We start from the raw sequence: 12661 nt of genomic DNA, 5'->3' as shown, positions 1-12661 counted from the left end.
CTTCCTGTGTTTTGACTCGTCACAGAGACACACATGCAATAGCTGCAAGGACAAAAATATACACATTTTTTAACCAATGTATATTACAAATATACATATAATGGTATTATCTACATTATATAAAAAGGTTGTGTTGATGACAAGTACACTTGAAAAAAGAAAATACATTTACATGGTGTGTCCTTACTTTGCCTATGACTGGAATATTCAATGTACATAAAACTATATAAAAAGTAATACTCCTTCGGCAGATGAAAGTGGTAAAAGTCAATGCAATATAAAGACATCCTAGCTTGGGGCGAACTCAGCGACTGCGCATTGAGAGGTTTCCGGCATCTTAGTTACTATGTGGTAAGAAGAAGGAGGATACAGGATTTAGAGAGAGGAACTGGTATATCTGAAAAAACCACAGTGACACTGTGAAGAAGTATCATGAACAGAGAACATAGGAGAGAGATTGACGACTGAGCAGAGGGAAATGTGCATGCATGAGGAGTCTAACAAACTACAGAAGAGATAGCAAGGAGATCTGATAAGTTCTATTGCAAGGCCTAAAACCTGGAAGACATGGATGGCCAGAAGAGGCCAACCATTGACCATTTAATGGATGGAGCATTGGTCACATGGGTAAGAAAGACTCTACGTCTATTACTGTGTGCATGTGAATTATGAGCATGGATTGTTGTAAAGAATCATACATGTTCTAGATGTAAGCACTGCAATATCCATATGTTACTCCTAGATGTCTAGCCGTATGTCTCTAGAATCACCAGTGCACAGCGCAACAAGTGTTGAGTAAATTATTGAGAAAATCCATGTTGTAATTCTCAGACTTCAGCCGTTTTTACACATCAGCCCCTCCTTCAGTACATTATACAGCCATGTAGTTTATCAGCCATCTATGCATCCAGATGTTAATCTCTCAGTTATCTGGAAATACTGTATACCGTCACTGAGCTAAAAATGGATTGTGACTGTGTAACAGGCCAAACTTTGTAATGCAGTTTTCAGATGTAGCTGAACTTGGTATGTGCCGTGTAATCACAATAAAGTATTTGTGGATTTTCATAGGACCCTAGGTAAACCTACTGTATTATCTAAAAGTGAACAGTTATGACAGTACACAGAATTAACCATTACTGACAGTACTTGTCCATATGTATATCCTTTATCACGTTGTGTTTTTCTGAATAGACAGAAAAGCACTATGCAGCATCCCTTATCAATGGTTGCATAACATAATGGTTGAACAGATGACTTTACTTCTCTCGCCAAATGCTTGGTCATTTCAAACTACCCTGGGTGGTACAACATGCTTGACACTTGCAGAACTATCTATTAGAGCTCCAACCCTGTATATGTGACAACATTCTGGCACTTTTGGACCGCTGGGTCTCAGGGTTCCTTTCAGGCTCCAAATATTTTGCTCCTGCTTTCCTGCTGCTTTGAACCCATTGGCACACTGTTCAATACACAACCTCAGGCCTACTTACTACTTAGGCTATGTGCACACCTCATTTTGTTCAGTATTTTTACCAAAACTTGTAGTGGAACAGACACAGACAAAAACTATAATGGAAAATTTGCAGCTTCTTCTGTCTATGAAACTCACTTCTGGTTTGGGTAAAAATACCACAATGAGGCCCAAAATACTGTGTACACACATGCTTTATCCTCAGACCAACAACAGAATCATAATGCACCTAATGGGGTCTCATGCTCTCTCTGACCTAATATAGACTCCTTCCTGATTTACTAACACTGTCCCATACTTTTCACACTGCAAACTCATACAGTTTTCAAATGTGCCTGATTTATCAAAGTGTCTTAGGCTGATTGATTTATCTGTAGAGTGTCTGGTTTAAGTTTACACCAACTTTTCGTTGGCATTTTTCACACCAGAATAATGGCACATTTTGACATATTTAAGCTATATCTTTTTTTCCCCCCTTTGTCCCCTTTGTCACACCTGGCAGAAAAGTGTCAAAAAAGTGTGTAAAACTCATCGTAAATCTAGGGAAAAGTAGAGTATTAGACACTTTTCTACCAGGGTGTAGTCTAGATATAACACTGATCACTGAATTCCAGTGCAATATTCTGGTGCAGTTTAAACCAATTTATGATTGGTCTAAAATTAAAGTAGACATTATTCAGATATGCAACACTAATAAAAGATCCGAAGCAGCACTGCAACTATCACTCCAGCGGAACACAGCAGGTAAGACTCAGGCCAAGAATGCGGACTATCAGGATGAAGAGACTCATGGTGGCGCCTGGATAAATCCCAGTGACACAACTTAGGCAATATACAACTGTAGAAAACAAAAGAATCCTGCACTCATCGCATCAGTAAAAGTCTCACGACTCCAACTTGGATCCCTCAGTGGACGGGAAGGCAGGTCTGGCTTGGGGTGCTCAGAGGCTGACCCACACCAGACCTGCCTTCCCTTCAACTGAGGGATCCGGGTTAGAGCCTTGAGACTTCTGCTGATGCAGTGAGTGCAGGATTCTTTTGTTTTCTACAGTTGTACTGTATATTGTTCAGATATGTCAGATTTATGAATCAGCTACAGCCACTCTGATAAATCTGGAACATTTAAAAACTGTCTAAAAGTTGACCAATTGACCAAAAATAGTGTATGTGAACCAAGCCTTACTAGAACCTTAGGAAATACATAATGCAGGTCTTGACAAATTTGTTAAGAATCTAGCAGTCGGCAAAAAATTTAGGAGCGGGGATGCCTCATGTAACGTGCCGTTATGGCAGATTATATGATCAATTATATATAATTTGCCATCAATAACAAATCCTACGCAATCAAGTATAAATTAATTCAACAAAACATAAGCGTAACTGGATTAATCAGAAACAAAGTTTATTAAACATTTATGCAACACACACACATTTAAAAGACATGGTTAAAATCACAAAGAGAAACTTTGGCGCAGATCACCAGCGCACCATAACAGACAGGCAACTTGGAGCATGAATGCAGCTCTGCCCCTTTTGTCCTCTGCTACCGCTCTTTAGCGCTCCTTACCTGAGGACTCCACCAGTGCACTATTGTAACATAAGCAGCTCGGAGCAGGAATCTAGCTCCTACCCTTTTGCCCACCTCTACAGCCTCATAGTGCTCCCATTCTGAGTGCACATAGTAGCGCTGACAGCCGCGCTTTCAGCTACTGGTGTCATTGTTCACTGCATGATAATAGTGTACTATATAAAGCATAAAACTGTTTCTTTCTCACTAAGACTACTGCTTCTTTCCACCCCCTTTGAATGACCTTTCCACTATATAGCGCCCATCTATACCATTTGTTTTTTAACCTGGAGTGGTTATGTCATTTACCTAACAGCTGTTTGGGAATAACCTAATCCTAATTGATGTAACTCCTGCTTGCAATGAAACCCTGTGTGTATTTATTGTCTGTATCAGCACCTTGTCCTAACGAAGGGCCCACTCCGGGCCAGAAACATGTTGATATGTGCTTTCAATAAATTATATTTCACTAATCCTGTTTACAATCCTGTTGAAAAAGTTCAATTTTCTTATTTTACTTGTGTGTGGCCAAAGAGAAAGGTATGACCATCAAAGGTAATTGGCAGTATGAAGCTTGAGAGGTCCTGAGGGACAAGAAAAATTTAGATAACAGGCAAAAATGCAATGTTCACTAAGTTTACAAAGTGTTACTCATAGTGAGTACAGCCTAATAACAAGTAATAGAGATCCAAGCCACTGCTAACAAGTATAGCAGGACTTGAACTCACAGTAAAGCCCAAAGAAAATACATAGGCCTCAACAACACAACGTTTCGTCTGAATGACTTCTTCCGGGGCGTAGTCTTTTCACCTGACAGAGGACGGAGTCACGTCTGACGACTGACGGTGTCCTAAAATGGACACCGTACATGCGTCTGTTGTCGCAAGTGACGCTAGAACACATCACATGACGAGTGCGTCATGGACATGTACAGCTCCGCCCATCGGTAGATGTCATCAGGCATCAACGATGGGAGGGCCAAATCGTAGCTTGAACTGGGAAAGCCGGGAAGGACAGAAATGAGTGAATAAAACAACTGACTGTTGGATGAAGACAGGCCCAAACAGCCAAAATACAGATCGTAATAACAGAACAATTGATCCTATCAGGAACCTAAGTTAGTGAAGTAAATACCCAAATAAAAATATAAATGTAAGTGTATGTGATGGAATGAAGAGATCAATGTGTGAAAAAGGGGATGGGGGAAATAAATGAGTAATGTGGGCACAGTGATATATATGATGGGGACAAGAAAATGTGTATGGATGTAAATTGGTGAACCAAGAGCGTATATGCACATAACATCATAGTTTTTAAAAGGAGAGGGAGGTGGAAAGGGAAGGGAAGAAAAAGGGAGGGGTACAACATAGTACCTGCATGATAAAAACAAACATGCAGATACTATGTTGTACCCCTCCCTTTTTCTTCCCTCCCCTTCCCCCCTTCCCCATCAGAATCCTTACCCTTTTCAAAATTGATGAGGTTATATGCATATACGCTCTTGGTTCATCAATTTACATACACTTTTATCATACACACATTTTCTTGTCCCCATAATATATAAAGTGGGGGAAAAAAGTATTTAGTTAGCCACCAATTGTGCAAGCTCTCCTACTAAAAAGATGAGAGGCCTGTAATTTTCATCATAGGTATACCTCAACTATGAGAGACATAATGAGGAAAAAAAAAATCCATGAAATCACATTGCTGATGGAAGGAGGTTTTCACTAAAAATCTCCCGATACATGGCCCCATTCATTCCTTCCTTTACATGGATCAGTCGTCCTGGTCCCTTAGCAAAAAAACAGCCCCAAAGCATGATGTTTCCACCCCCATGCTTCACAGAAGATATGGTGTCTTTGGATGCAACTCAGCATTCTTTCTCCTCCAAACATGACGAGTTGAGTTTTTACCAAAAAGTTTCATCTGACCAAATGACATTCTCCCAATCCTCTTCTGGATCATCCAAATGCTCTCTAGCAAACTTCAGACGGGCCGGGACAAGTACTGGCTTAAGCAGGGGGACACATCTGGCACTGCATGAGTCCCTGGTGGCGTAGTGTGTTACTGATGGTATCCTTTGTTACTTTGGTCCCAGCTCTCTGTAGGTCATTCACTAGGTCCCCCCATGTGGTTCTTGGATTTTTGCTCCCCGTTCTTGTGATCATTTTGACCACGGGGTGAGATCTTGTGTGGAGCCCCAGATCGAGGGAGATTATCAGTGGTCTTGTATGTCTTCCATTTTCTAATAATTGCTCCCACTGTTGATTTCTTCACACCAAGCTGCTTGCCTATTGCAGATTCAGTCTTCTTAGCCTGGTGCAGGTCTACAATTTTGTTTCTGGTGTCCTTCGACAGCCCTTTGGTTTTGGCCATAGTGGAGTTTGGAGTGTGACTGTTTTAGGTTGTTGACAGGTGTCTTTCATACTGATAACAAATTCAAACAGGTGCCATTAACCTTTTAAGGACACAGGGAGTACCTGTACGTCCTGAGTCCGCTCCCTTTCTATAAGGCGGGGCCACGGCGTAGTGGATCGGGCTTGGCCTCTATCAACTGCCTGGACCCGTGGCTAATAGTGTGCTGCACTGATCGCGGGGCCGCGCTATTAACCCTTTAGACGCCGCATGAAAAGTTGATCGCCGCTTCTAAAGTGAAAGTAAACTACTCCCGGCTAGCTCAGTGGGCTGTTCGGGAATCGCGGTGTCCCAAACAACTGGAGGACACAAAGAGGGTCCCTACCTTCCTCCTGCGTGTCTCATCGCTGATTTTTTCCAGAAGTAAGACAAAATCTAACCGATATAAGTAGGGTATCATTTTAATCATATGAACCTACAGAATAAAGAGAAAGTGTCATTTTTACTGAAAAATGTACTGCATAGAAATGGAAGCCCCCAAAATTTACTAAATGGCGTTTTTTCTTAAATATTTTTGCACAATGATTTTTTTCCGTTTTGCCGTAGATTTTTGGGTAAAATGACTAATGTCATTACAAAGTAGAATTGGTGGCGCAAAAAAATAAGCCATCATATGGATTTTTAGGGGCAAAATTGAAAAAATTTGGATTTTTAAAAGGTAAGGAGGAAAAAACGAAAGTTCAAAAAGGGAAAAACCCCGGGTCCTTAGGGGGTTAAAGGGGTTATCCACCATAAGGTGATTTTAATACGTACCTGCCAGACAGTAATGGACATGCTTAGGAAGGATCTGGGCTTGTCTTGGGGCTAAATGGCTATGTTGTGAGATTACCATAACAATGTGGCTAGCTTTTGTGAACTGGTATTTCCTTTTTGAGCTTTTCTTTTTTGACTACAAATCCCATAATTCCATTTCTTCCCTCCCACACCCATTGAAACATAAATGAGCTGCATCCATTCAAAAGACCTGTGGTTTTCAATCAGGGTGCCTGCAGCTGTTGCATTAGTTGCAGATTGATCTCTCTCCCACCAAGCGATCCCTCCACCCATTGAAGCAGCCAGGCTCCCTGTCATCAGCTGACTAGTGAGTCAGGTCTCAGCCACATTGCAACCTGAGAAAAATCTGAGACAACAGTCATTTTGTATGCTAGTAAAGATATATTGGGGTGAAAATCACATAAGAATTGCGAGAATCCATCACACACAGGTACAGACACTATATTATAAACTACACTAACTTTTCAGCCCCTGTAGCATAGTCAAATAAAAAAATCCTGGAATACCCCTTTAATACAGATAACGAGTGGAGGACTGAGGAGACTCTGTGAGGGCCAGAAATCTTGCTTGTTTGTAGGTGACCAAATACTTATTTTCCACCATAATTTGCAAATAAATTCTTAAAAAATCAGACAATGTGTTTTTATAGATTTTTTTCTCATTATGTCTCTCATAGTTGGGGTATACCTATGATGAAAATTACAGGCCTCATCTTTTTAAGTAGGAGAACTTGCACAATTGGTGGCTGACTAAATACTTTTTTGCTCCACTATATCACTGTGCCCACATTACTCATCTATTTCCCCCATCCCCTTTTTCACACATTGATCTCCTCATTCCATCACATACACTTACATTTATATTTTTATTTAGGTATTTACTTCACCAACTAGGTTCCTGATATGATCAATTGTTCTATTATTACAATCTGTATTTTGGCTGTTTGGACCTGTCTTCATCCAACAGTCAGGGGGATGAGGACCAATCCCAGTACTAAGTTGACACTATTATTGCCCCTGTTATACATATATTGTATGTTGGTGGAGGTCCCACATGCACCACTTGGTAAAATCGTTCACCTATGTATATTGTTTTTGCATACCTTAATGCCTATTGCTTTTCTTTGTGCTTTACTGTCAGTTCAAGTCCTGCTATACTTGTTAGCAGTGGCTTGGATCTCTATTACTTGCTATTAGGTTGTACTCACTATGCGTAAACTTTTTTCTTGTCCCTCAGGACCTCTCATGCTTCATACTGCCAATTACCTTTGATGCTCATACCTTTCTCTTTGTGATTTTAAGCATGTCTTTTAAATGTGTGTGTTGCATAAACGTTTAATAAACTTTGTTTCTGATAAATCCAGTTACGCTCATGTTTTGTTGAATTAGATTATATGATCAGTCATTGTGTCCAAACATCTTTTTGTGTCACAATCATTTATGTCCCCTCACCTCCCCCTGTTTCTCAATGTCAATAATGTCTCTTCATCTCCCCATGTGTCAAAGTAATTACTGTCCCCTCACCTCCCCATGTGTCACTGTCATTACTGTCCCCTTAACTCCCCATGTGTCACTGTCATTACTGTCCCCTTATCTCCCCATGTGTCACTGTCATTACTGTCCCCTCACCTCCCCATGTGTCACTGTCATTACTGTCCCCTTATCTCCCCCACTGCCTTCCCTTCAGTCCAGGCCTGCCCCTAGGGCCCAGCTTCTGCCTACACATTATACTGTACAAACACTGTAGGATAACAATGGCCATCAGGACAAGTGACCATAGTGTGCTCAACCAGATTGCAGTTGCAACATCGGATTATCTCCATCTGTGTCTCTTCCTCATTTTTCTCCTTCATTGTGTCACCAAAAGCCAAATGTCAGAATATAATGCAGTATCCTGTGGTACACAAACTATGAATCAGGGTCAGGCACATCTGCTGACATAACTGGTGCCATTTGTTTAAATTACATGAAAATATACAATTCTGTCAATTCCTATGATATGTTAATAAAAATACAGTGATCCTCGTGTTCCTTTTAGTCATGCTGGGAATTGTAGCTGAAAAATAGCTGGAAAACCTCGGGTTAGATTAGTGTTGTAAAGCATGCGAGAGACACATATAACATTTCATTTTATTTAAGATATAAAAAGCAAAAACTTAATATTATCATACTCAGTTTGATACATAATTCCACATTTGGGAAGCCCTCTTAGCACTATTTATCCCAACACACTTTTAACCCCTTAAGGACGCCTCTTGTTTTTACCTAAATGACCAAGCCCAATTTTTCAAATTTGGCATGTGTCTCTTTAAATGGTATTACATCTGACATGCTTTTACTTACCGACACGATTCTGAGAAAGATTTTTCGTGACATATTGTACTTAATATTAGTGGTAAATCTTTGTTGATTCATACAGCATTTTTTGCAAAAAACTACAAAATATCTGGCTTTTTTTAAATTATTTTTATGGCATTCACTGTATGATAAAAATTATATAATTTTTATTCTGTGGGTCGGTACAATCATGGCGATACCCAATTTATATAGCTTTTTTTTTGTTCTTTTTCCTTTTCTTGACAAAGTCCCTTTTCCCCCTTTTTTGTGTTTCCATGTTCTGACAGACATAACTTTATTATTTTTTATCAAACACAGGACTAGCTGTACATTTTTTTGTGATACATGCTCTTTTTTTTCTTTTATTCCAATTTTTTTTAACCAAAATTAGCGACCAGGTTGCCGTTTCAGCTGCCATGGCAACCAATGGGACCCCGCAACCGCATGGCGGGACCGACATTGGTGAGCAGGGGGAGCCCCCTCTCAATCCCATAGATGCTGTGAACCTGGTGATGGCAGCTGGGGCCCCGGCTGTGACGGACATCGCGATGAGCAGAAGATCGCTAGGATGTATGCATTTCGTTCAGTAACATAAACATGTAGGCAACTGGGACGTATGCATACGTCTTGTGGTGGGAAGGGGATAATGCCCATTACCATTAATGTCTAAATCTTTGCAACAAATGTGAGTACACCACTAACTGGAAATGTCCAAATTAGGCCTAAAGTGTCAATATTTTGTGTGGCCATCGTTATTTTCCAGGACTATCTTAACCCGAAGCTTCTTCCACTCCTTAAGGATGAGATCACGGAGCTGGTGCATGTAAGAGACCACCTGCTGTTTGAGAATACCCCATAGATGCTCAATCGAATTTAGATCTGAAGACATTCTTGGCCAGTCCATCACCTTTACACTCGGCTTCTTTAGCAAGGCTGTGGTTGTCAGGAGGTGTGTTTGAGGTCATCATGGTGGAATTCTGCCCTTTGGCCCAGTCTCCAAAGGAAGGGGATCCTCTGCTTAAGTATGTACATGTTGAAATTCATGATTCCCTCAATAAACTGTAGCTCCCCAGTGCAAGCAGCACTCATGCAGGCACAGACCACAACACTCCCACCACCAAGCTGGACTGTAGGCAAAACACACTTGTCTTTATGGTTGCCGCCACACACACTTGACTCCATCTGAACCAAATAAGTTTATGTTGGTCTCATCAGACCACATCAGACATGGTTCCAGTTATCCTTGTCATTTGTCTGCTTGTCTTCAGCAAAGTGTTTTCAGGCTTTCTTGTGCTTCATCTTTAGTAGAGGCTTCCTTCTTAGACAACAGCCATGCAGACCAATTTGATGCATTGTGCGGTGTGTGGGATGAGCACTGACAGGCTGACCCCACCACCATCACCACCATCCTTCATCCTCTGCTGCAATGCTGCACATACTCATTCGTCTATTTCCCAAAGACAACCTGTGAATGTGATGCTGAGCATGTGCACTCAACTGGTTGACCATGGCGAGGCCTGTTCTGAATGAACCTATCCTGTAATCGCTGTATGGTCTTGCCCACTGTGCTGCAGCTCAGTGCCAGGATCTTGGCAATCTACTTATACCTTATGTCGTCTTTATGTTGACCAACAATTCTTTTTTTCCGATCCACAGAGAGTTCGTTGCTATGATTTGTCATGTTGAACTTCTAGTGATACTAGTTTAATACCTTAACACATCTTTAAGACACAGGCTCCCTATTCACACCTGAGACCTTGTAACACTAATAAGTCACATGACACTGGGAAAGGAAAATAGCCTTCCAGAAAAATGTTCCTTAACCTCCTGAGCGGTAATCCCGAGCGTGACTCAGGGTTAATTTTCCCTGCCAGGATCGGTAACCCCGAGTCACGCTCGGGGTAGAATTGCAGAGTTCCCGGCCGGGCTGCACGATATATCGCAAAAGCAATGCGATATAGCGATGCGGCCCCCCGGGAAAACATGCGATTATCTGCTCTGGTCGGCTCCCGTTGCGGGGGCCGGCCAGAGCAGGTAAAGAAAAATACTAAAAGTCAGTGTTTCCCTACCAGGGGGCCTCCAGCTGTTGCAAAACTACAACTCTCAGCATGCCCGAACAGCCAAAGGCTGTCCGGGCATGCTGGGAGTAGTAGTTTCACAACAGCTGGAGGCCCCCTGGTAGAAAAACACTGAGCTAAGTGTAAAAGGAAGAAGTAGTAAAATAAAAAAACCTTTTGCTCACCTAGTCCCGGTCCCTGCAGATGCCGTTCCCCTCCGTGCGGTCCGGGGTGTCCTCTCTTCACTATTCATCTTCTAGGACCTTTCACTTTTCAGCCAATCACAGGCCGCAGTGGTGTAAAGCCAGTGATTGGCTGAAGGGGAAAGGGCTTGTTCTGCAGGAAATAAACTAGGTTTGAAATCTGCCGGCAAACCTAGTGTATTTGCTGCAGGACAAGGTGAGAAGGGGGGGATGAATGTGACAAAGGGGGGAATGTGACAGGGGGGGAATGTGACAGGGGGGAATGTGACAGGGGGGGAATGTGACTGGGGGGGAATGTGACAGGGGGGGGAATGTGACAAGGGGGAATGTGACAAGGGGGGGAATGTGACAAGGGGGGAATGTGACAGGGGGGAATGTGACAGGGGGGGAATGTGACTGGGGGGAATGTGACTGGGGGGGAATGTGACAAGGGGGGAATGTGACAAGGGGGGGAATGTGACAGGGGGGGAATGTGACAGGGGGGGGAATGTGACAAGGGGGGGAATGTGACAGGGGGGAATGTGACTGGGGGGAATGTGACTGGGGGGGAATGTGACAAGGGGGGAATGTGACAAGGGGGGAATGTGACAAGGGGGGGAATGTGACAGGGGGGGGAATGTGACAGGGGGGGAATGTGACAAGGGGGGGAATGTGACAGGGGGGGATGTGACAAGGGGGGAATGTGACAAGGGGGGAATGTGACAAGGGGGGGAATGTGACAGGGGGGGATGTGACAGGGGGGAGGGGAATGTGACATGAAGGGGGGATGTGACAGGGGGGAGGGGAATGTGACATGAAGGGGGGATGTGACAAGGGGGGGGGATGTGACAGGGGGAGGGGAATGTAACATGAAGGGGGAGAATGTGACAAGGGGGGGAATGTTACAAGGGGGGAAGAATGTGACAAGGAGGGGGGAGAATGTGACAAGGAGGGGGGAGAATGTGACGGGGGATGTGACAAGGGAGAGGGGAATGTGACGGGGGAGATGTGAAATTCAGTTAAAAAAAATTGTACCGCTTTTGGTACACATTTCCAGACAGAATCATACCGCCAGGGAGGTTAACTTGTTGATGGCAGTGACCGGGAGCAACATGCTGTTAGGAGCTTTTACCCTGTGTAATTGCTTCCTTGTCCTACTGGGGGAAGAGATGACTGCTATCAGTTCCCTTGGGGAATGTTTAAGTTGCTGCCCACCGTCCTAATATGCTGCATTTCCTCTCCTGTGCTTAGTACTGGGAAAATAAGATGTTTGCTTCCATTCATCTTTGATAGGTAGGAGAATGTCTTCTATCTGCCCTATCTCTCTTATCTATCTAACAGTAGACATGGAAGAATCACTTATTGTGAGATAAGATGAGTAGCTTTTTTCCACACAGTATATACAGATATAGTATTAGTAGTTACGAATGTGGTGATACCTATGATGTATAGGTTTGTTTTCATAATAATAAAGGGCTTTGTTGGGAATGTAGCATATATATTTTTTTTTCACACTTTATATTAAAAAATATTTTCCTGTCAGTATACACTGTATCTCACAGGCTGCCTTACGTTTTAAAGATACAAACACTGGATCCGGCTGGGGGGAGTGAAAACCGGATGCTCTCATATCCCTGCTGGACATACAATGGTTTTAGGTCTGGTCACGAAACCAGATACGGGGCAAAAAGGGACCAATCAGAGTCACTATCTGACTCCAGTCGGCTCATTCAAATGAATGAGATACAGGCCGGGTCCGGCTGGGATACGGGAGCGCCCAGTTTTCACTCCCCCCCCCCTTCGGGATCCGGGACCGTATCTTCAAAACGTAGTGTGAACCCACCCTTACTTGGCAG

At 42.8% G+C, this 12661-nt stretch overlaps 1 protein-coding gene across 3 annotated transcripts in view; it reads left to right on the top strand.

Annotated features, from left to right (window-relative positions):
- Positions 1-452: 452 nt before the first annotated feature.
- The window catches only part of CCDC88B (coiled-coil domain containing 88B), a 95961-nt gene continuing 83752 nt past the window's right edge, over positions 453-12661 (top strand). Inside the window, exon 1 of one of the 3 annotated variants that reach the window (XM_056527150.1) lies at positions 453-627. In XM_056527150.1, the coding sequence (XP_056383125.1) occupies positions 568-627 (60 nt within the window). In that variant the 5' untranslated portion in view covers positions 453-567. Of the gene's footprint in view, positions 628-11002; positions 11023-12081; positions 12099-12661 lie in introns of those variants that run through there. The other 2 variants (XM_056527151.1, XM_056527152.1) reach the window with 2 other exon arrangements.

This window comes from Hyla sarda, chromosome 6, assembly GCF_029499605.1.
Source record: "Hyla sarda isolate aHylSar1 chromosome 6, aHylSar1.hap1, whole genome shotgun sequence".
Taxonomy (NCBI): domain Eukaryota; kingdom Metazoa; phylum Chordata; class Amphibia; order Anura; family Hylidae; genus Hyla; species Hyla sarda.
Note: the sequence above shows the minus strand (reverse complement) of the source record. Positions and strands in the feature narration are given on the sequence as shown.